Genomic DNA, 21,489 nt, shown 5'->3' with positions numbered 1-21,489 from the left:
CTCCCACAGGAGAAAAATGATGGGTGCTGAGAATCCATGGGCATCCCCCCTATCAGCCCTGTCTCCCTCCCCTGCAGCACCTACTGCCCACTGGTGGGCCCCACAGATCAGCACCTCCCCCTCCTTCTCCACGCCTACCACCTGCCGCGGATCAGCTGTTTTGAGGCATCAGGACGTGCTGGGAGGGAGGGGGAAGGAGCAAGGGCACAGCGCGCTCGGAGGTGGGGGTGGAACTGGGCGTGGAAGAGGTGAGGTGGGGGCAGAAAGAGGAGGGATGGGGTGAGGGATTGGGGGAAGGGATGGAGTGGGGCGGGGTCAGGGCAGAGCCAGGGTGAGCACCCCCCGGCAGATTAGAAACTCAGTGCCAATGAGTCAACTAAAGGAGAATCGCTTTAGCTGTTAGCAGTAGAGGGTCTATGACATGCCACTGACGGCATCCAATGGGATGCTCCTACACTGGTCAGTTTGTTACATTGTGGCTGAGATTTTGAAAAAATGGGGGTCCGCTGTTAGACTCCTAAATCCATTAACCGCTTACTGCAGTTGCTCTGAAATTCAGGCCAGATTTATAGCTTCTCCTTAGGTGCCTAGCTGGCTCTACCCAGTCATTGCTTCCTGCCTTGAAGTGGGGACAAGGAGCTCTTGGATAAATGGAGTGACAGTCTGTTTCATAATGTCCCATCTCGCCCCACTGTTGAATGGCGACCAATGTCCCTAGGCCTGTTACAAGCAACAGCACGCTGGAGGCAGGACAGCGAGCTCACCTTATTTTGGGAGAGGGGGGGTGACATTGGAAGAACACCTGTGGGGGAGGGCAGAGCAGTTGGGAGGGTTGATTGGGGAAGAGATGTTGAGGACACTTGGTGCCATCAGGCAAAGTTGGGCTCCAGGACCTTCTAAGCCCACTTTCCCCCTGGTTCTTGCATCCCCTGTGCCCCTCCCATGCTCATCTCCCTGGCAGGTTCTGTCTCTGGGTGCAGACGTCCTCCCGGAGTACAAGCTGCAGGCGCCGCGGATCCATCGATGGACCATCCTGCACTACAGCCCCTTCAAGGCGGTGTGGGACTGGCTGATCCTACTGCTGGTCATCTACACGGCTGTCTTCACGCCCTACTCAGCTGCCTTCCTGCTCAATGAGGAGCAGGAGGAGAAGCGCTGGAACTGCGGCTACTCCTGCAACCCGCTCAATATCATCGACCTCATCGTGGACATCATGTTCATTGTGGACATCATCATCAACTTCCGCACCACCTATGTCAACATCAACGACGAGGTGGTGAGCCACCCTGGCAAGATCGCCATCCATTACTTCAAGGGCTGGTTCCTTATCGACATGGTGGCTGCCATCCCCTTCGACCTGCTCATCTTCCGCTCCGGCTCCGATGAGGTGAGCAGTGGTACGATGCAGAACCCAGAGACCTGGGCTGAGCCCTTAGAGGGTAGAGTAGAGACCAGTCTGCCTGGGGTTTCAGGTGCCCAAACACCATGTTGATGATGAAATTACAGATGGGGGAGGGAGTAGGGTGACCAGACAGCGCCTCTCGCTCATCTCCAGGCCCTGCCCCCACACCACCCGTTTCCCCAAGGCCCCATCCCTGCCCCACTTCTTCCTACCCCTCCTCTTCCCCAGTTCTTTCCACCCCATCCCCCAGTGCCTCCTGCACGCTGGGGAGCTGAGGGTACTCCAGGGGGTCCATCGGCCCCACTAATTAAACTCCTCCCCCTCCCTCTCTCAACTTCTCCCCCTCCCTCCCAGTGTCACCTGCACGCCCAGGAACAGCTGTTCAGTAGAGTGCAGGAGTCACTGGGAGGGAGGGGAAGGAGTTGATCAGTGGGGCCAGTGGCCCCAGACATGATTTTGTCCCCTCCCCCAAGTGCGCCCCATCTCTGCTCCTCCCCCTCCCTCCCAGCGCCTCCTGCACACCGCTGAACAGCTGTTCCCTGGCGTGCAGGCAGCACTGGGGGGGAGGGGGAGGAGTTGATCAGTGGGGCTGGTGGGCTCCCTGGAGGACTCTCACAGACCCCCAGGTGTTCGTGGACCCCAGTTTGAAAAATGCTGCTCTACGTCATGCAGCAGGCCAGAGATAGTGCCAGAAATACCAGCTCCTGAGGGCCAGGATGGCTTACTGTCAGGGGGGGCCTGATAAGTCAGTCTCCAGTCTCAGGTGTTTGGGGGGTTCCCTAAGCCTCTCGATGAGCTGGTATTGTCCCCTGGCCCTGCTGCCGAATCCTGGTGTCGCCTCAGCCAAGTCCCTGCCCCCTCTGTCTCCATTTTCCCACGTGTAGGCTTGGGTGAAAGGTGCAGAGGATGGTACGGGCCGCATGGTTGTGCCTCTGTTATTCTGACTGGAATTTTGTAGCTTGCTAGTTACCATGGCCTCTGTGGCCAGGAGCCTTGTTACTCTGGCCTGTCACCCTGCCCCATCGGCCAGGGAGAAGCTCAGCAGGAATTGATTGGCGTTTGGGTTCACAGTTGGGGGGACTGGCCTTTTTAATCAGCAATACCAGGTCCTGATATTTCGCACATTGTTAGCCCCAAGGATCTCAAAAGCAAGTTACAAACACTCATTAATTATGCTTCCCTCCATCAGGGTTATTACCCCCTTTTAACTAAGCACGGAGAGATTAGGGACTTGGCCAAATGAGTGGCAAGGTTGGGAACAGACCCAGGAGTCCTGACGCCCAATCGTCTGCTCTCGCTGATAGAGACCTCCCTTCTCAGAGCCAGGACTACATCCGAAGAGTCTTGGCTTCTTTCCTAAACCACTAAATGGTCCTTCCTGTCCAGAGGACCCAGGAATCCTGACTCCCAGTCCTCTGTTCTAACCACTAGACCACACTGTATCCCAGAGGCACGAATGGAACCCAGGAGTCCTGGCACCTCGTCCTCAGTTCTAATTATCGTGTCCACTGAGGACTCCATTTGGTTGCTGGCTGATTTCCCTTCCCCACTTGTCCTATCTGCAGACCACCACGCTGATCGGGCTGCTGAAGACAGCCCGGCTGCTACGCCTGGTGCGTGTGGCCCGCAAGCTGGACCGCTACTCTGAGTACGGGGCGGCCGTGCTCTTCCTGCTCATGTGCACCTTCGCCCTCATCGCCCACTGGTTGGCCTGTATCTGGTATGCCATCGGCAACGTGGAGCGGCCCTACATGGAGCACAAGATTGGCTGGCTGGACAACCTGGGCGACCAGATTGGCAAGCGCTACAACGACAGCGACCTCTCGTCTGGCCCCTCCATCAAGGACAAGTACGTCACCGCACTTTACTTCACCTTCAGCAGCCTCACCAGTGTGGGCTTCGGCAACGTCTCCCCCAACACCAACTCCGAGAAGATCTTCTCCATCTGTGTCATGCTGATTGGCTGTGAGTACCTGGCCGGGCCACCCAGCCTGGTTCCGACTTGCCCTCCTGGGCCACGTGACCCTCAGCTGGGGGACCTCCCATCTGCTGCCCACTCCCCACTCGCCCTTCTGGGCCACGTGACCCTCAGCTGGGGGACCTCCCCACTCCTGCCTGTTCCCACGCGCCCTCCTGGGATGCAGTGGTGGCCAGAGGCCACAGGGGCTGCTCTGGGAAGAGGGGTGAGTTAGCTCATATTGAGAAGGGTGGGGAGAACTTGCCCGGCCCAGCACCTGGGTGCAAACAGCTGCCTGTAGCAGGTATTCTCTGCACTGAGAACCCAGCTTGGCTTGAGGAGGCTCCTGAGAGTCATGTGTAGGAAACTGGCAAGCTCCTATCCGTGACAACCAGAGACTACCAGTACTAAGCATTTGAAGGGGTCAGGCAGGGGGCACTAGACCAGAGAGAGAGACGGTTTCTGGCCACTAAGAAACAGGGTAAGGGACTTTTGCATGGATTGATTCCCATCCCCCAGCCTGACCCAAGAGACAACTCCAATCCCCAGTGTGCTTTGGCCCTACAGCCCCTCATCCCACTGCCAGACATGCCCCCAAGTCCCAGCATGAGTCCCCCTAGCCATCCATAACCCCCCATGGCTGGGAACCTGCGGCAGCACACATCCGCCTGGATCAGCAAGGGAAGCAGCGTGACACATGGGGGCAGCAGGAGGGGATCAGGTGTCTTGGTGAGAAGGCAGCCAGAAGGGGGTTGGAGCTGCTGTCCGTGGGGGCAAGCGTCCAGGAGCAGTTCCAACCCTAGCTGTACCAAAGGTCGATCCCTTCTGCGGGATCCCTGACCCCAGCCCTCTCCTTGCAGCTCTGATGTACGCCAGCATCTTCGGCAACGTCTCTGCCATCATCCAGCGCCTGTACTCGGGCACGGCCCGCTACCACACCCAGATGCTGAGGGTGAAGGAGTTCATCCGCTTCCACCAGATCCCCAACCCGCTGCGCCAGCGCCTGGAGGAGTAATTCCAGCACGCCTGGTCCTACACCAACGGTATCGACATGAACGCGGTGAGTGCCTGGCTGATGAGAGGGGAACCGCCTCCTCCACAGGTCTGAGCCGCTGCCAGGCAGGGATCTGGGTCCCGGGTCTTGCAGAGCCGCTGTCAATAACCCTGAGGCATCCATGGGGAGGGAAATGGGAAGGCAATTTACGGTGCTGCTTGCCTTGGGAAGGCTCCTAGCTCCATGGTGGGCACCCTGCAGAATCCTGAGCCCACCTCCACTCCCCTCTGTCCCACAACCAGTGCTTTTAGTTCAGGCTGGAAGAAAGCAGAGCAAGATGAGATCACGTCAGTATCACTTGGGAGCCATGTGTGAACGAGCAGTGGGTCCAGGCAGACCCATTAGCTAGCTAGCTAGATACTCACTACTTAGCTTGGTGGCTGGGGAGATCAGGAGAAGGGAGGAGGCTAGGGTGCGCTCTCCTAGGCTTTCCCTGGCTGGATGGCAGGCTGCGTGCTGAGCTACCTGTGGTTTGGAGCTGAACTGAAACCCCACTGCTATGCTCCAGCGTCAGTTTCCGTTGGGTGCTGGGGAAAGGCTCTGGAGCTCGTATCCAGGACCAGCTCTAGGCACCAGCAAAGCAAGCACGTGCTTGGGACAGCACGTTTCCAGGGGCGGCATTCTGGCTGACGTCTTCAAAAATTCCAGCATCAGGCCCCAGCTCTCCTCGGGCAACAAAGGGCCCACCAGCTGCCTGGATGTGGGGGGCAGCAGCCCTCCAGGCTACTGTGACAAATGTCTGCCTGACACCGGAGTCTGTCAAGAGCGACTTCATGTTCCTAAAGCCCAAGTCCCCCGAGGAACAACGAGAAAGCCGCCAAGAACTTACACAAAACCCCGAGCGGCCAGTAATGCCATCACTAACCCTGCGCTGCAGTACCGCCGGTGGAGCTCACCAGGAGAGAGTGCCATGAAATACCCCTTCAAGGGGTAGCTTGGCTTTCCCCTTTCTTCTCTCCCTTCCCTGCCCTCTTGGAAACTAATCTGAGCTAGGAGAAATCCTTTCATTTGGGCACAACTTTTTTAAGATAAAGACCCGACCCTTTGATCAAGTGGCAGTGTCAGAATTAGCACCCGTCAGACAGCAGGCAATTCTCCAGCACGCTCCTTACCCATTTCAGTTAATGATTTGGGGAACGTCAGGCTCATTTTAAATTAGCGAAAGTAGCAGAAAGCGCTCAGAAGCAGCAGCAGCCCAGCTCCTATTAAGACTGAAATATGGAGCGTGCCCAGGAAAGCCAAGGGCTGTCTCCGATCGTGGGTGCAGAACCCCGTAGCCTTCCTTCAAGAGATCCAGACGTGACACTGGCAGCAAAGCAAGTGGTGATTTAAGCCTCTTGAAATGTCACTCTCTAGTCAGTATTTGCCCTCAGCACATATTACAGGCGGCACGAGTTACTCAGGCACTCCAGTGGCCCAAGGAGCTTTTCAGCTCCTCTGTCTCAATAAGAAATTCAGGTAGATACACCCACCTCAAGCAGATTCAGATGCAGTCCTTGTCCAATGCTGCATCAGTACCGCATCCAGTAAAACAAAACAAAACAACGTTGCAAAGTACAAACATATGTAAAAGCCAAAAAAAAAAAAGGGGGGAGGGAGGTGTTTGCTTGAGGCAGCAAAAAAACCGAGAGCTGGCCCTGCTCGTATCAATCCAGCCTCCTCTCTGCGCCGCTGGTTGCTAAGCAAAGCAGGTTGTGCTTTGGGTGACAGGGAAAGGATGGCATTTAAATAAACTTCAGTCCAGTTTAATTAGCATCTGGAAAGGCCGCAATGAGGGAGCGAAGGGGATCAATGGGAGAGCAACATTATGAGACAAAGGCCTTCGCTTAGACCCCTTTGAGCCTTTGCCATTGGGAGAAGCCCTCCTCCTGAGATGTTAGCCATCCAGAACAGGCTGCTGTGAACCCTAGAAGAAGACAGGACAGTCAATTACAAAAAAGAGGCCATCTCACCTCTTGGGCAAGGAATGTATTCCCCTCGCTGGGGACATCATCGGGTGAGCTTGCAGATTTTCACCCTGCTCTATGTGCTTGACAAACACCAGGTCAAGGCAAAATGGAAGCCAAGCAACACAATGTGTAATTAACCTGGGGAACTCACAGCCACATGATATTATTGAAGAAAATAGTTTAGATTAGACATTGATACTAATAATTAGGGATGAGCTCAAGCCAGAATGCTAGGTATGGACCCTCTTCCCCCCCCCCCCCGCCCCATAGCTTTGGAAAAATTCAGATCCTGATTCAAAATTTGCTTCTGGTCCATTTGCATTATATTGAGCCAAACCAAACCCCAAGTAAGAGCACCCCAAACTTTGTGGCTGGGGTCTGTTTTTCATAGTAATCCTGAGTGCTTTATATTTCCAAGGTGCTATACAAATATTAACTAATTACTCATCCTGCTGCTCTGTGAGATAGGTCAGTATCCCTACCCCCATTTTAAACATGGGGAAACTAAGGCACAGAGCCAGGGGTGAGTGACCAGCCCAAGGCCACACAATGAGTTAGTGTCAAAGCCAAGACTAGAACCCAGGAGTTCCTGACTCCTAGCCTGGTGTTCAGTCATTAGCCCAAGACCAGGGGACCCTCTGGACAGGTACTAGGGGGAGCACTTTGGGTTGCACCATGCCCACTGGCTGAGAAGAAATGGGCGGAGTCCCACAATTGCTAGGACTGGCTGGAGCTATGGGAGGGAAGGAGCTGTTTTCTTCCAGTCCCGCCTCCAAGCTCCAACACCTAACCCAGTCTACCCCTACACTGGGCCCAGGAAGCGCTTTGGAGCCTGCTAAGGGACAGCAACGTACTCAGCTTCCACCTGGCGCACACGACCCACTCATTCGAGGGCAAAGACAAGACAAGCTAAGGCCATGCTAACTCTCCCACTGCCCACATAACACAAAACCCCATGTTTCTTGTAGGCCATGGCTACATGGCCAGTGGCAGCCCAAGGCAGAGAGACTAGGGCTAGCAGGGCTCATGCTACAGCACTAGCAAACAGGGCCGCCCAGAGGATTCAGGGGGTCTGGGGTCTTCGGCGGCAGGGGCCCCCTGCTTCGGCGGTAATTCGGCAGCGGGGGGTCCTTCTGCTCCAGGACCCGCCACCGAAGTACCCCGACTCCTCGCCGCCAAATTGCTGCCAAAGACCCAGCACTTCAGCAGTGGGTCCCGCTTTGGTGGTAATTTGGCGGCAGGGGGTCCTTCCGCCCTGGAGCGGAAGGACCCCCCACCACCGAAGACCTGGAGCGGAAGAAGCTCCGGGGGCCCAGGACCCGCGAGAGTTTTCCAGGGCCCCCAGGGCCCCCAGAGTGAAGGATCCTGCTCCAGGGCCCCAAAATACTCTCTTGGGGGCCCTGCGGGGCCTGGGGCAAATTGCCCCACTTGCTTCCCCCTCTGGGCGGCCCTGCTAACAAAGCTGCGCAGGCAGCGCTCTGAAGTTGTGGCATGGGCTGGAACCTGGGCTCTGAAGCCCACCTCTCCCTAGGTCGCTGCAGCGAGTGGCGTAGACACAGCCGCACAGTTCCATAAATGTGGGGCTAACTCTGACCCAGCAGTTGCTGGGGGAGGGGTTTGTGTTATGGCTCTTAGTTATCCTGAGTCCAGTTCCTCTATATTTACTTGTAAGGAATACCGTTACATGGGAAATCTAATCTGCTCTACTGATCCGTTGGCAGTTGACCATAATGGCAACCCCCTTGTCATTTAACATCTTGAGAATAATAGTACAGAGTTTAATAAGGATAGCATGTCTCCTCACCAGCAGACGGCATCTTTCACTGTAGATCTGGGGCTGGCTTTTGGGGTGATGAATCTCGTCACTAATGTGCACCTCTATTTTATTACTGCTTCATACTGCAGCAGCCGCGTGCAGCCCCCATCATGAGCCACAACCCCGTGGCCCTGTGTGCTGTAGAAACGCAGAACCAAAAGATGATTCCCTCCCCCAAAAGCTTCCAGTCGAAGCACAGGACAAGAGACCGCTGGTGGATGCAGCCAGACAGGAGCACAAGGGAAATCCTGAGGCCGTACTGGTTGGCATGACTGGCACTGGTCTCACCACATCATTGTCAAGTTTTTTTTGGCCGACATCCTGGCAAAGGAGAATTTAAAATGGCTTTTATTTTTCCCTGGGTTTGCTCGACCCCTGCTCTGCCTGAGGGCCCACCCCCACTCCACCCCTGCCCCAAGGCCTTGCCCTCGCTCTAACCCCTCCCTCAAAGCCCCTGCCTGCCACTTGCTGCTCTCTGCCCTCCCCCACACACCTCCCACATCCACCAAACAGCTGTTTGTGGCACCTCCCCAACAGCTGATTGTCAATGCCGCCGAACAACTGTGGCTGGTGGGTGCTGAGCACCCGCTTTTTTTTTTCCATGGATGCTTGAGCCCTGAAGCACCCACGGAGTCGGTGCCTGTGGCTGGGAGAGAGCTCGAGAAGTCATCAAGTCCAGTCCCTGCTTGGAGGCAGGACCAAGTAAACCTAGACCACCCCTGCCAGAGGTTTCTCCAACAGCCCTCCGGAGACGGGGATTCCCCAGCCTCCCTTGGAAGCCTATTCCAGAGCTTACCTACCAGTTCTAAAGCTTTCCCTAATGTCTAACCTAACGCTCCCTTGCAGCAGATCAAGCCCGTCACTTTTTGTCCTACCTTCTGTGGTCAAGGAGAACAATGGATCCCCGTCCTCTTTCTAACAACTCGTAACATATTTGCAGACTGTTACCAGGTCCCCCTCAGTCTTCTTTTTTCCAGACCAAACATGCCCTATTTCTGTACCCTTTCCTCCTAGGTCAGGTTTGATCATTTTTGTTGCTCTCCTCTGGACTCTCTCCAGTTTGTCCATGTCTTTGCTAACGTGCGGTGCCCAGAACTGGACCCAGTGCTCTTGCTGAGGCCTCCCCAGTGCCAAGTAGATTGGGACAATGACCTCCCTCCCGTGTCTTACATACGACCCTCCTGTTGCTACAGCCCAGAACGATCTTAGTCTTTTTCGCACCTGCAGCACAGTGTTGACTCATCTTCGGTTGATGATCAGTTATTGGCGATAAGAAGGGGTCTGTCATGTGGTTGGTGAGATTTCGGGTGTAAAGGAAGGGAGGGGTAACTGCAAACAACCATCACTTTTATTTTATTGTTTTTTAAACGGTTTGGGGTTTGGAATTTCCCAAGTGTGTTTATTTGTTTTTGGGGAGTCAGTGAGGAGGCAGCTTCTAAAATCAGGAAGGTACCAGCTGGATGAGTCACTAGATTATTATAAAGTGACCTCACCTAAAGCCAGGCCAGTTCCCTTTGTGCTGGTTCAGCTGAAGGCACTATGATGACTTGCTCCTAGAGGGCTGGATTCACAGTGCAGGTCCCAGCATGGGGACTGAAGGTGGAGGCTTCTGCCCCCCTTATCCTGGGGCTGCCACAGGCCATTCAGAGTTCTCCTGACCCACTCGCCCACCCCCACAGACACACACTCTCCACCCCTCTGGTTCCCACCCCCTTCCGCAGCTGGGAACAGACTCCCAGCCCCCCGCCTCTCAGCACATCCCATTGGAGCTTGCATCCAAGAGAGCTGACATGCCCCCCCACGCTTGGGGATTGTGCCGTGAGCGGACGGGTTGGATTGTCCCATTACAGACAGAGCCCGTAGTCATTGGCCATGTCCGGCGCAGAGGCTATGGCTTGGATCCCTTTCTCGATGTAACTGTGATATGGGAAACCCAGGCTGTGCTTGCCTATAGGATGGCCGGGGGTAGGGGATGTGGGGTTCATCCTCTGGGCCTGCTGTGTGACTGGCTGTCCCCTCCTCCCCGTGCAGGTGCTGAAAGGGTTCCCCGAATGCCTGCAGGCTGACATCTGCCTCCACCTGAACCGCACCCTGCTCCAGAACTGCAAGGCCTTCCGGGGGGCCAGCAAGGGCTGCCTCCGAGCCCTGGCCATGAAATTCAAGACGACTCACGCGCCTCCTGGAGACACCCTGGTGCATTACGGGGATATCCTCACCACCCTCTACTTCATCTCCCGCGGCTCCATCGAGATTCTCAGGGAGGACATTGTGGTGGCCATCCTAGGTGGAAGAGTCCTTCCTTCCGGCGCGTGGGGTGGGGGTGGGGGGCAGGTGGGAAGTGGGGGAGAGAGAAGGGGCTGTGCCAGAAGAAAGCAGGTTACCGTCCCACTCCCCGGATAACTCCCTGCTTCAGGCAGGTGTGAGACCCCCCCAGAAGGTCACCCAGCCTGTGGACGGAGAGGAGGGAGCTGGTTCCCATTCCCCAACTCTAGGCTTCCACTAGCATCCAGTGCTGCCTCACTTGTGAGAATAAGCCAAGGCCTGGGATCCTCTCTCTGCTTTAGTGAGGCTGGGAAGAAGCATTCACCAGGGCTGGGAGGCGGCAGGAGGCTGGGAGGGTGTGTTTGGAAGATGCCAGCAGCCGGGTGGATCCGTGCCGTTTGGTCTCAATCCACCCCGGCTCTGACTAGCAGTGGAAGAACCAACTCAGATCAAATCAGAATCGAAGCAAACCCAGCTCAGACTCCTGGACTCCGCTTGTTTCTAGGTTTGGGAAGAAACTGGCAGCTCCCAACTCCTCCACCCCCCTACCCTGTTCTTTCCCAGAATGCTGCCCCCTGCAGGCTAGGGCCAGAAACACTGCAATCCCACACAAGACGGCTGATCTTGTGACATCTCTGGCGCAGCCTGAAGCAAGAAGCATCGGAGATCATGAAAGAGGAGGCCTGTTCTCCCAGACCTCCAAACCCAAGAGGTTCTGAGAGTTGGGAGGAGCAATTACATCTGCCGATGTTTCATCCTGTCGTGTCCCTGTAGGCAGAGGAAAGCCAAGACTCAGCTGTCACAAATTCCAAGGGGATTTTTATTGACAGACCCTTTGGGTTCTCTCTAGTTCCCAGTCCATGTGGCCCCATGTCTTCACAGCGGGTCTACGCCTGGCCTGGACTCGGCAGCTGCGGAAGGGAGTGCTGACTGTGCTACAAAGCTGACTAGACTCTCACAGTTTTGTGAGGTTCCCATGTCGTGACCTCAGCAAGGGCTGGTGAATTTCAGCACTCCTGGCCTAATGAGGGACAGTCTTTTAATTCAGTGTTAGAGCCCTGGAGAGGCCCATACATGGCATGTTACAGAGCAGCTGAAGGGACAAGGCCCGTGCCCTACAGAGCTTACAAAAATCAGCCACAGCACAAGTAGCAAAAGGATGGGCAGAGGAGGCCTTGCGGTACGGTATATCTGGAGAAGGGAGGCACGGCAGAAGGTGCAAAGCGGCGAGTAGGAGGAGTCTAGTGGGTTGGTCAGGGAGGACACAGAGAAAGGTGGGGAGCTGGAGGAGAGCAGTTCAGACGTCGACTGCTGAGTGAATCAGGACTTCAGCAGAGCAATCTCTCTAAAGCCTTAGAGCATTGGGGACAGCGCCACCACCCATGCCCTCATGAGCCTCTCTCCATTGCACAGGGAAGAACGACATCTTTGGGGAGCCCATCAGCCTCTATGCCCGGCCTGGGAAATCCAACGCGGACGTCCGGGCACTGACCTACTGCGACTTGCATAAGATCCAGCGGGAGGACCTCCTGGAGGTCTTGGATATGTACCCAGCCTTTTCTGACAACTTCTGGAGCAACTTAGAGATAACCTTCAACCTGAGAGATGTGAGTCTCAGGTGTAGGTGTGGAGAGTTAGGAGAACAGAGGCAGCTGCTGCAAATTGTCCCCATCCAAATTGCTGGGGAGGAATGGGACCAAGGGACGCCGGAGGCAATGATGCTAGGCAGCATAGACTGATAAATGCTCTGTGCTTCTAGCTCAGATCATTCACATGTTTGCTAGGCACCAAGGGCTATGTTTTCAAAGCCTTGTCTGAGCTTTTAATTGCTTTCGAGTCAATAAGAGCCAGGTTTTGAGAAAAGCTCAGCACTCACTCTGGGGATTGTGAACATCATGATTTTGGCCCTAAATTTTCACAAGAGCTCAGCCCATGGGGGCGTTTTAGGTGCCTTGATTGTAGGTGCTGAGAGCTTGGAAATCTGGTCCTGAGCTCTTCTGGAAATTTGGATCCATGAGTCCTGCAGCTAAACTCCCTTCCCCCTAGTTTTGCAGGACCACAGCACTATTAAAATATCTCAAAGGTTATTTCAGGCTGACGCAAGGTCATCGTGTTGCAATACTATGCCAACAGGATGTGTTGATGTTAGATTGTGATGGGAGGGAGTATAGGAGACGTGACTGCGCAGCACGGGGTCATACAGAGTCATCAAACGGTGACGTTTTGTTATGACAAGACAGTGTTATGTCATGACAGAGTGGTGTCGTGATGGCTTGATGTAATGTGGCCACATGTCAACATGGTGGGATCGTGATGTGTCACATGACAATGTTTTGCTGTGACATGTTGACACATGACGTGGTGCCGTTGTCTTGTGTTTTGACATGATGCTGTTCTCACAACGTGAGGGCATTGTTTCACATTGTGACATAACATGAGGGCATTGTTTCAACATGAGGCCGTCATTGTGTCACAATGTAACACTGATGTGACACAATGGTTTGAGTGAGGGCATGATTTCATTGTCATGATGCGACATGTCACGTTATTGCAGTGTGCAGTGATGGTCTTGTCATGATGTGCTTCTCTGGTCTTGACATGATGTGATTTGGGTCACATTGTTACAACACTGTGACTAAAGGCACTGTCCCATATAGATGGCATTTCCATGGTGATGTCATTGCATACTGATGATGTCATGTGATGACATCACCATGTAAACATCATGACATTGGCACCAATCCAGAAGAGTACTCTGAACCTTTACCCACATGCTTAAGTCCAACTGACTTCAGGTATCAGACGGTGGGGTCAGATTGCTAAGGGAAAAAACAGGAATTCCAAAGCCTTCAGCCAATCACAAATAAGCTTATTCAGAGACGTCCCCACTTTTATGAACAATCAAGGCTGTGATTGGCTGAAGACTATGGAGTATTTTTTTTCCCGTAAACATTATCGTTAAATCCTGCCCGGCGATCTGATTGGCTGCCACAGTTTGTTTGTTTTTTCCAGAGACACTGACTGATGAGTGTATGAGAGGCCCCCTTAACTCCACTAATGTCCCGGGGCACTCCCCATCCGTCCCCCATCACACTATACCATGCCCCCCAGGGCACCGAGCCTCGGGGGTCTCTCATCACACCTCAGGAGGGGCCAGTTCAGTATCTCCTGCCGGCAGGCTTGGGGAGAGGGGACCGGGAGCAGGGCCTGCAGAGAGGCACCCCAGGGTTTCCTTGCGTGGCATTAACAGTCCCCTCTCGCGCTCGGTGCTCTCTTCCCCCTCAGGCAGACAGCATCCCCCGCTCGCCGCTCAGCGAGGACTACGACTGCTCCTATCGCCATGTGCGCCGGCGCAAGCATTCCCTCTGCCGGCCCCCCAAGACCGGTGAGTCGTAGCTGGGGCTCGGTCTCCTCGAATCGGTGGCAGCTGCTGGGCAGGACAGGGAGGGTGTGAACAGTCGTCTCTGCCCCCCCCAGCTCCTTCTCCCTCCATCTGCTTCTCTCCCGTCCCCCCTCTCCCCAGCGCCCCCTGTCGCTGTGGTACCAGCACTACAGGAGGGACTGGTCTCAGCTATGCCAGAGCTGGTTCAAGGCAATCTGGGCCCCTGACTCAGAAAGCAATGGTCCCCCCCGGCCCCCCCCACAACTCCCCTGCCAGGGCCTGGGGTGGGTCTGTGCACCATGGCGCAGGGTGGATCTGGGTGCTGGCGCTTGTGAAGGGCTGTGGGAAGGGGAGGTAGCTGGCCTGTGCGCTGCCAGGGCAGTGTCCTGACAGCTGAGCTCCCTGGGGCAGCCTGCCCTTCACCCCAGGCAGTGCTGCAGCAGGAGCACTGGTGGGAGGGCGAGGGTTTGAGTGCCTCGGCTGACCAGTGCCTTGGGGGGGCCGGGGGGGGCTTTTACCAGCTTATCTGCTGCTGGCACAGCAGGGCCCAGGTCGCTGCCCATGAGACAGCGCAGGGCACTGACTGGATCACCCTGAGACAAAGTATTGTCTGGCCTGGCCCCCTCCGTGAGGCAGCACTGGGCACCAGCCGGCCTCTCCTGTTCACTGTCTATTAGGCAGCCTAGGCGCCATCCAGCCCTTTCCACCCCCCCCATCCCCATGAAGCTGGGTAAGGCTCCCCATGGGTCTCTTGTGGGCTCCTGAAGCCCCTTGGCATCACGATGGGGACGGGGTCTGAAGGGTCTGCCCTGGCATGTCTGTACTAACCTGTCTGCACCCCCCCACACCCTCCGCCCCACAGACCCAGACGGGCTGGACACGGGCATCTCGGACGCCGAGCAGTACCACACCTGCTCGGAGCTCACCAACCTGCAGGGCCCCCTCAGCAAGGACCAGTGGGACGACCTGTGCAGCAGCACCCCGCCTTGCTCGCAGACCAGCGACGAGGAGGCCAAGCCCCCCAGCCCCACCCAGGCTGAGCCCTCCTCTGACTCCGACAAGGATGACTTTGCCCCAGCCGTGCTCAGCCTGCTCACCCCCAATGTCAGGGGCACCGATGGCGGCAAGCAGGCGGTGGACGACAGCCAGTCCTATGCAGGTAGCAGTGATTGTGTCTTGGGGCGCTGCCGGGAGCCGCAAGGCCCAGTGCTGGCTATCAGCTAGGGGAGATGGGCTGAGATGCTACTGGGCCCCATTAACCCTCATCCCTCCAGTGTCCCAGGTTCGAGTGTGACCACTGGGGGGCGCCGTGGGAGGGAGAAGGCAGAGTGTCCAGTTTTCGGGAGATGGAGGAAAGTCTGGACCCTTGGGAGGAGCAACCTGGCTCTACACAAAACCTGCATTCTCTGTGTGAGGCCACATGGCCCTGCCTAGGATCTAGCTCTGTGGGGAATCCAGACAGTGATAGTGTCACAACACAAACTTCAGCCTAAGCCAGAGGTGGGCAAACTGCAGCCCGTGGGACCGTCCTGCCCAGCCCTTGAGCTCCCCGCCGGGGAGGCTAGCCCCTGGCCCTCCCCCACTGTTCCCCCTCCCTCACAGCCACGCGGGCAGCGCAATGTGCAGCAGGGTTGTGCGCTCCAGCCAAGCAGTACGGCATCGAGTCTGGCTCCAGTTGGGTGGCACGGCTACCAGACATGCTGCTCTGAGTGGCATGGTAAGGGGGCTGGAGCCAGGGAGGTTGGATAAGGAGTGAGGGTTCCCGGGGGGCAGTCAGGTGACAGGGAGTAGGGGGCGGTTGGATGGGGGCAGGGTTCGGGGGGCAGATGGGGATGGGGGGAGGTTGGATAAGCGTGGGTCCCAGGGGGCTGTCAAGGGTGGGGTGTGATAGGGTCAGAGCAGTCGGAGCGAGCAGGGGTTGGATAGGGAGGGGTCCAGGGTGGTTAGGGGTGGGGGTCCCGGGAGGGGGTGGTTAGGGGACAAGGAACGGGTTCTGAGGGGGGCAGTCAGGGGGCACGAAGTGGGAGGGATAGGATAGGGGGCAGGGACCAGGCTGTTTTGGGAGGCACAGCCTTCCTTACCTGGTCCTCCATACAGTTTTGCAACTCCATTGTGGCCCTCGGGCCAAAAAGTTTTCCCATCCCTGGCCTAAGCTGTCCCCAGCCTGGTGGCTCCTCGGGCCTCCTGCAGGACCGGGTTGGCTCTAGCCCTGGTTCCCCCACCCATGTCCTGGTGGAGTTAAACTGCCCCTGCCCCAGTGAGTCTGCGACTGTCCGTCTATCAGGAGTGGGTGTGGGTCAGGAGCCGAGCTCCGATTCTTTGGAGTGGCAAGGGTCTCGGAGCTGGCCACCCCCTTACACTGGAGTAATTCACACCCCATCCTGGCAGCAGCCGCAGCTGTTCTGTCCTGCCTACACACAGGGCTTCAGCATTACCCTTCACTCTCTCCCCATAGCATGCCTGCCCCGACACCCTGCAGAGCGCAGGCAGCCTCTGGGGCTGGATTCTGTGTCTCATTGGGGCCGCAGGGAGCGCCTGGGGCCCTCCCCGGCCGTCCACGGGTGCAGTGCTGATGCAGGTGATACAGCAGGGAGAGCTTGTTTGGGACCACGGGGTCAGGGTTTGCTGACCAGGAATTCCTGGTGCCGGGGTGGGGGGTTATCTCGGATCTGCTACAACAGCAGCTGTGAACTCTTCTCTTTGCAGCTACCCCCGGGGATGTTCCAAACATGTTCACCTTCTGGGAGGACAGACGGCCAAATTTCCACCCAGAACCCCTGCCACACGCGTCCTTGGTCCATAACCCCAGGGCCAACCCTCTGCGCTTGGACTACGGGCAGGGTCAGATCGAATCCCGACTCGAGCTGCTACAGGCTCAGCTCAGCAGGTGGGTGCAGCACCTCCGAGGCAGGAGTCTGGGTTCCTGCAGTGCCTGAGTGGCTCAGGGTGCTGCCTCTTCTGGGTCAACCCAGTGAGTGGCATCTGCCGCCCCTCCCTTAGAAGACCCACATGGAAGAGGGCTGTTTAACAAAGCTCTGTGATGTGACGTGGGCTCTCCCTGCTGGCTACTTTGGGTATTGCATGTCCATGGAGCATCCTGTCCTACTGTGATTAGTGGTGACATCTGGAAGCAGCTGCTAAAGTATTTCCTCAGCAGGGCTCAGCCTGGATTTAGTTACAGTGGCTCCCACAGAATTCAGTCACGGGGTCAGGAACCGAAGGCTTTGCATTTACATTTGCCGTTGTTCACGTATATGAAGAGCGGCCGCCTTCCTCCTGCCCGACCATCCTGGGCAGGTGAATTGTTCACAAAGCCAGTCACTGGCAACAGACGCTTGCCGTGTAAATAGTAAGGAAGGGGCCAGCATTCGAATGAGAAGGGAAAGGAGCCCAAATTGGTGAGACCTGCCACTTCAATAGTGCAGCTGGAATTTCCACCGCTGGGGACCGAAAGTTACCCCCATGTGGAAGCAACTCGATAAAGACATGATTTTCAGTGGCTGCCTGCAGCCCCCGTTCAGTGCAGTGGGAGTTGTGTGTGCTCAGTGCCTCTAGGAATCAGGCCACTTTCATCTAGGTGCCTAAGTGGAGATTTTGGTGTCTCACTTTAGGCCCAAGAAGTATTTGCCCTGCGTCACTCAGCCATTTTTTCATTGACTTCATAAAACTCCCATGAGCTACACCGACTGGGTATGATACACCCCCTGGTGGCCACATAGTGACAGCAGCAGGCTCCGCGGAGATTGGAGAAAAGGCCCTAGCCTGCCTTTTAATTTTCATTTACTTCTCTCAAAAAAAATGGTCCCTTTGGGTTGTGATATAAAGGTGGGACTATTCTCAGTCATTCTTCTCCAGAGAGGGGTCCCAGAATTCCACCCTGCCAGACCCATGTTGAGATAGGGACAGCCTCGAAATCCAGAGCCAAATCTGCAGCCGGCCTTCCCCAGCACTCCTGGGAGTTTGGCCTCTTGGTTTGGGCCTGGCTGTTGAAGAGACAGCATGGCCCAGTGGATTAGGATCAGGAGACCTGGGTTGTCTTCCTTGAGGCAGTTGCTTGACTTCCCTTGTCCCTCTGTTTCCCCTTCCACCTTCTGTTATGTCTATTTAGATTGTAGCTTTTGGGGGCAGGGACAGTCTCTGATTCTGTGACTGCACAATGCCTAGCAGAATGGGGCCTGATCGCCACTCTAGTTGCCTCTAATTGCTACTGTCATATAAATAATAGTGTAAATCCACAGACCGTGGGACCTGCCAGACTGGATCCAATCAGCTCAGGGATCCATCCAGCCCAGCGTCCTGGCTCTGACAGTGGCCAGCAGCAGACGCTTCAGAGGCATGTGGAAAACCTCCAATAGCCAGCTCATTTGCCCAGCTTGATCCCAATAGTGATTGGTTTAAGATCTGAGTTTGTCTCTCTTCCAAGACCCTTGGTTAGCATTAGCCATCCTAACACTGGGTGTCCTTGTGACCCAGCTACACGACAAGAAGATACAAATGAGGCTCCGGGCTGGAAAACGCCTTGACCAGGCTGCCTGGGATAAGCCTTTTCTCCTGGGCTGGCTCTGGTGGGTGGTGACTGCAGCATCCTCTGTCTGTTGCTGGAGCTGGCTGTCTGACCCTGCCCTCGCCAGCCTGAGCTGGGAGGATCAGCAGCAACACTGGAAAATCAAAAGGCAAGGATGGCGCTTTGACAAACCCCACCCCCCGTGTTCTGGCCACTCCCCGAATTCGCTGGTTCCCATCCCACCCTCAGTGGGCCGCACTGGCTTGGCCTTACTGGGATTCCAGAAACTTTGCCGGCTCACTGCAGCCCAAACAAAGTCCACTGCCCAGGCAAAGCCCCAGATAAAAGAGGGTGCCCCTGGGAGGCACCGTGCTAACGCTGGTTGATCTGTCCCACAGGCTGGAGTCCAGGATGTCTTCAGATATTACTCTAATCCTCCAGCTCCTGCAGCGCCAGCTGTCCCAAGTGCCACCCGCATACAGCCCCATCTCGCCATCCTCCCACAGCCTGGCCATGTACAGCATGGGCCCAAGGGGTATGGAGCCCGCTCCAGCGTGCACGCCACTGCAGGAGGACCTGACTCCTCCCGGGCAGGTAACTCTCAACCTCATCCTGCTTCACAGCAAAGACCAGTACAAGTGCTGAGCCTAAACTGAGGCTGAGGGAGCTCTAGGGGAGACGTCTCTGTCTCCTCACAGTGGAGAGCAGCTTCCTCCTTCAGAGGAGCAGGCCAAGGGGGTCCCCTGGCAGGTCATTGCGCGAGTGATCCTGGGGTAAAGGAAGGAGACTTGGCTCTCCAAGGCTGCCCCTGCCTTCCAAGTGCAGAGAGTGCTGGGCTGAGGGTCCAGGATAGGAGCTGCTCCCCTCCCACTTCTCCTCACAGAGTGGGGAAGGGTCTGGCCATGGGGGAGGCAGCTTCCTCTCACCAATGTGGGAGGTGGAGAGACCCAGGAGATGTTGCCACTTCACCCACTGCTTCTTTCTGGGCGAGGTCCCCCTGCTTCTGCTTCTCCTCTCCCTCTCTGACTAACCCAGGGCCATTTCAAAACCCGTCATACCCCAGGTCATCCCCTCTGGGCTAAGCCCTTGGGACTGGAGGGGGGATGAAGCCCAGCAGAGGCCTGGAATGAAAACACCTAGCACCCCAAAGCCATTCTTTTGGGATGCTGGAGGTAAAGAGAGTAGAGTCCTCTTTCTGGCATGAATCAGCTGCTCCACCCTAGCTTGCTTGAAGTCACCACTGTCTCTGGGGGAGCTGCTGCTGCTTTGAGAGTTCAGGGGCTTGTCTACACTTCAGAGCTGCCCCACTGCAGCACTTCAGTGCAGCCACGACCTGCACCAGTGGGAGGGATTCTCCTGTCAACCTAAGTAACCCACCTCCCCGAGAGGCAGTAGCCAAGTCAATGGTAGCTAATGCTGTCTACACAGGGACTCAGGTCAGCTTAACTACACTGCTCAAGCCAACTTAATTTTCTGGTGTAGACCAGGTTTCTGAATCTGTTGAAACGTGGCTCCAGCACTGGGGGTTGTGCCATCACTAGGGCAGCAGGATTTGACCAACGGGAGTGTGTGTGAACTGTAAGGGGCTTCCCAATGACAGAGCAGGGCCTTCTCTTTTCCAAGGTGTCCCCATGAAAAGACAAGAAGCTCCCTCACTGTATGGGCTGGCACCACCTGCTCAATGGGCTTCTCTCTCAGTGGGACGCTATGGCCTCTTGCTGAACTTTAATCTCATAACAACACACCCTCATTTCTCCTTTTCTTCTCCGCCAGAGCCCAAGCTACACAGAGATAGAAAAGTTCCAGCTGAAACCCAGGGACTCCTTGTCAAGCGGGGTACACCTGTTGGCGGCCTCAGAGAAAACCATGACCATCTACTCCCAGCCGGAGCACCATTCCCAGACCTCCCCCAACCCAGAGCCCCACCAGAGGGCAACAAACACACAGAGACCCTTCCGCAGCTCTCGTTTCCCTTCCCTCCCCGAGCATCTTGAAGCCTCTTCCGAGCACCTAGACATTCAGAGACATCTCTCCGACTCGGTGCTTCCCGGCAGTTAGAGACGCGCGCGCCAAGCAAAGCCAAGAGGAACCGCAACTGAGAACTGGTTTCGCTGATTTCAGTTTTGAGTGTGGGGGCGAGACGGGAAGGACAAAGTTATTGGCTCAGGGGTACACTTTGTAGCTGTCCTCTGCCCCGGTGGAGGGGAGTGGAGAGTGGAGGGAGTTCAGAGATCATTGTTCTCCAAAGGCTTATGTAGAGTAGATTCAAATTGCACATTATAGAGTGCATCCAACGCGGCTCTTTTTGATGGCCACCAAGAAGCCAACGGGCTGGAGGAGCCAGATGGCACCAGCCTCCTCTTCCTCGCCAAGCCTTCCTCCCTGTGTTGGTGCCACCAAAATGGGCCACGACTGCAGGAGGAGAGTGAATGCATGGCTGGGAGGCCACCTTGCTGGCAGCTCTCTGGGGCAGGGACCACCTTGACATCTGTGTTCATACTGCGCCTAGCACCACGGGACCTTTGCACACTACCAGACTGGGGCTGTTCATCCTGGAGACAATGTTGTCTGGAGGAGGAGAGGGAAGGAGGGATAAATGGCATCGGATAGTGGGAGAATGAAGGAGCTGGAGGTGTAAAGTCCAGGGGATGGGCACAGGAGAGGAGTCATCCCTGTCATACCTGGCTGTCATTAAGAAACGAGGGTGGTGGTTTCCACCACTCTAGCACGCTTCAGCACAGGTCCCTGGCCAGCAGCCCCTAGAGCAAGGCTGACTCTAAGCTTCAGCCAGGCCTGAGAAGCTTTCCTCCAGCCCTCATCCAACTCTTGCAAAGCCCCCGTAGCTTCCCAGACAAACTCAACTGTGACCCGGTGTGAGTGGAAAGCACAAAGCTCATAAGCACAATCCTGGAAAGAGAAAAGCAAAACCAACCCCCAGACACATTGTTTTCAGCCCTCGCCCGGAGATCGTCTCTTTTGATAATGGTTTCATAGATGCTTCCCCCCCACACACACATACCGAGGGACCCTGTTGCTCCCCTGCAGGAGAAAACCCGCCTAGCAATGCTGCCTTCCACTCGGTTAGATGCTGTAGAGGTAGTCTTGGCCGCCGGCTCACGCCGTGTTGAGCTCCCTGTGAGAATAGCAAGACTGTGAGCGTTTC

The 21,489-nt window shown here is 56.0% G+C and overlaps 1 protein-coding gene across 1 annotated transcript in view; it reads left to right on the top strand.

Annotated features, from left to right (window-relative positions):
- The window catches only part of KCNH6 (potassium voltage-gated channel subfamily H member 6), a 94,011-nt gene extending 72,522 nt beyond the window's left edge, over positions 1–21,489 (top strand). The window contains 11 exon segments of the mRNA XM_075059777.1: positions 962–1,387; positions 1,516–1,518; positions 2,968–3,367; positions 4,220–4,419; positions 10,210–10,462; positions 11,854–12,047; positions 13,726–13,825; positions 14,685–14,981; positions 16,529–16,709; positions 18,725–18,920; positions 20,100–21,489. Coding sequence (XP_074915878.1) covers positions 962–1,387; positions 1,516–1,518; positions 2,968–3,367; positions 4,220–4,419; positions 10,210–10,462; positions 11,854–12,047; positions 13,726–13,825; positions 14,685–14,981; positions 16,529–16,709; positions 18,725–18,920; positions 20,100–20,384 — 2,535 coding nt within the window. The 3' untranslated portion in view covers positions 20,385–21,489.

This window comes from Chelonoidis abingdonii, chromosome 21, assembly GCF_003597395.2.
Source record: "Chelonoidis abingdonii isolate Lonesome George chromosome 21, CheloAbing_2.0, whole genome shotgun sequence".
Lineage (NCBI taxonomy): Eukaryota > Metazoa > Chordata > Testudines > Testudinidae > Chelonoidis > Chelonoidis abingdonii.
Note: the sequence above shows the minus strand (reverse complement) of the source record. Positions and strands in the feature narration are given on the sequence as shown.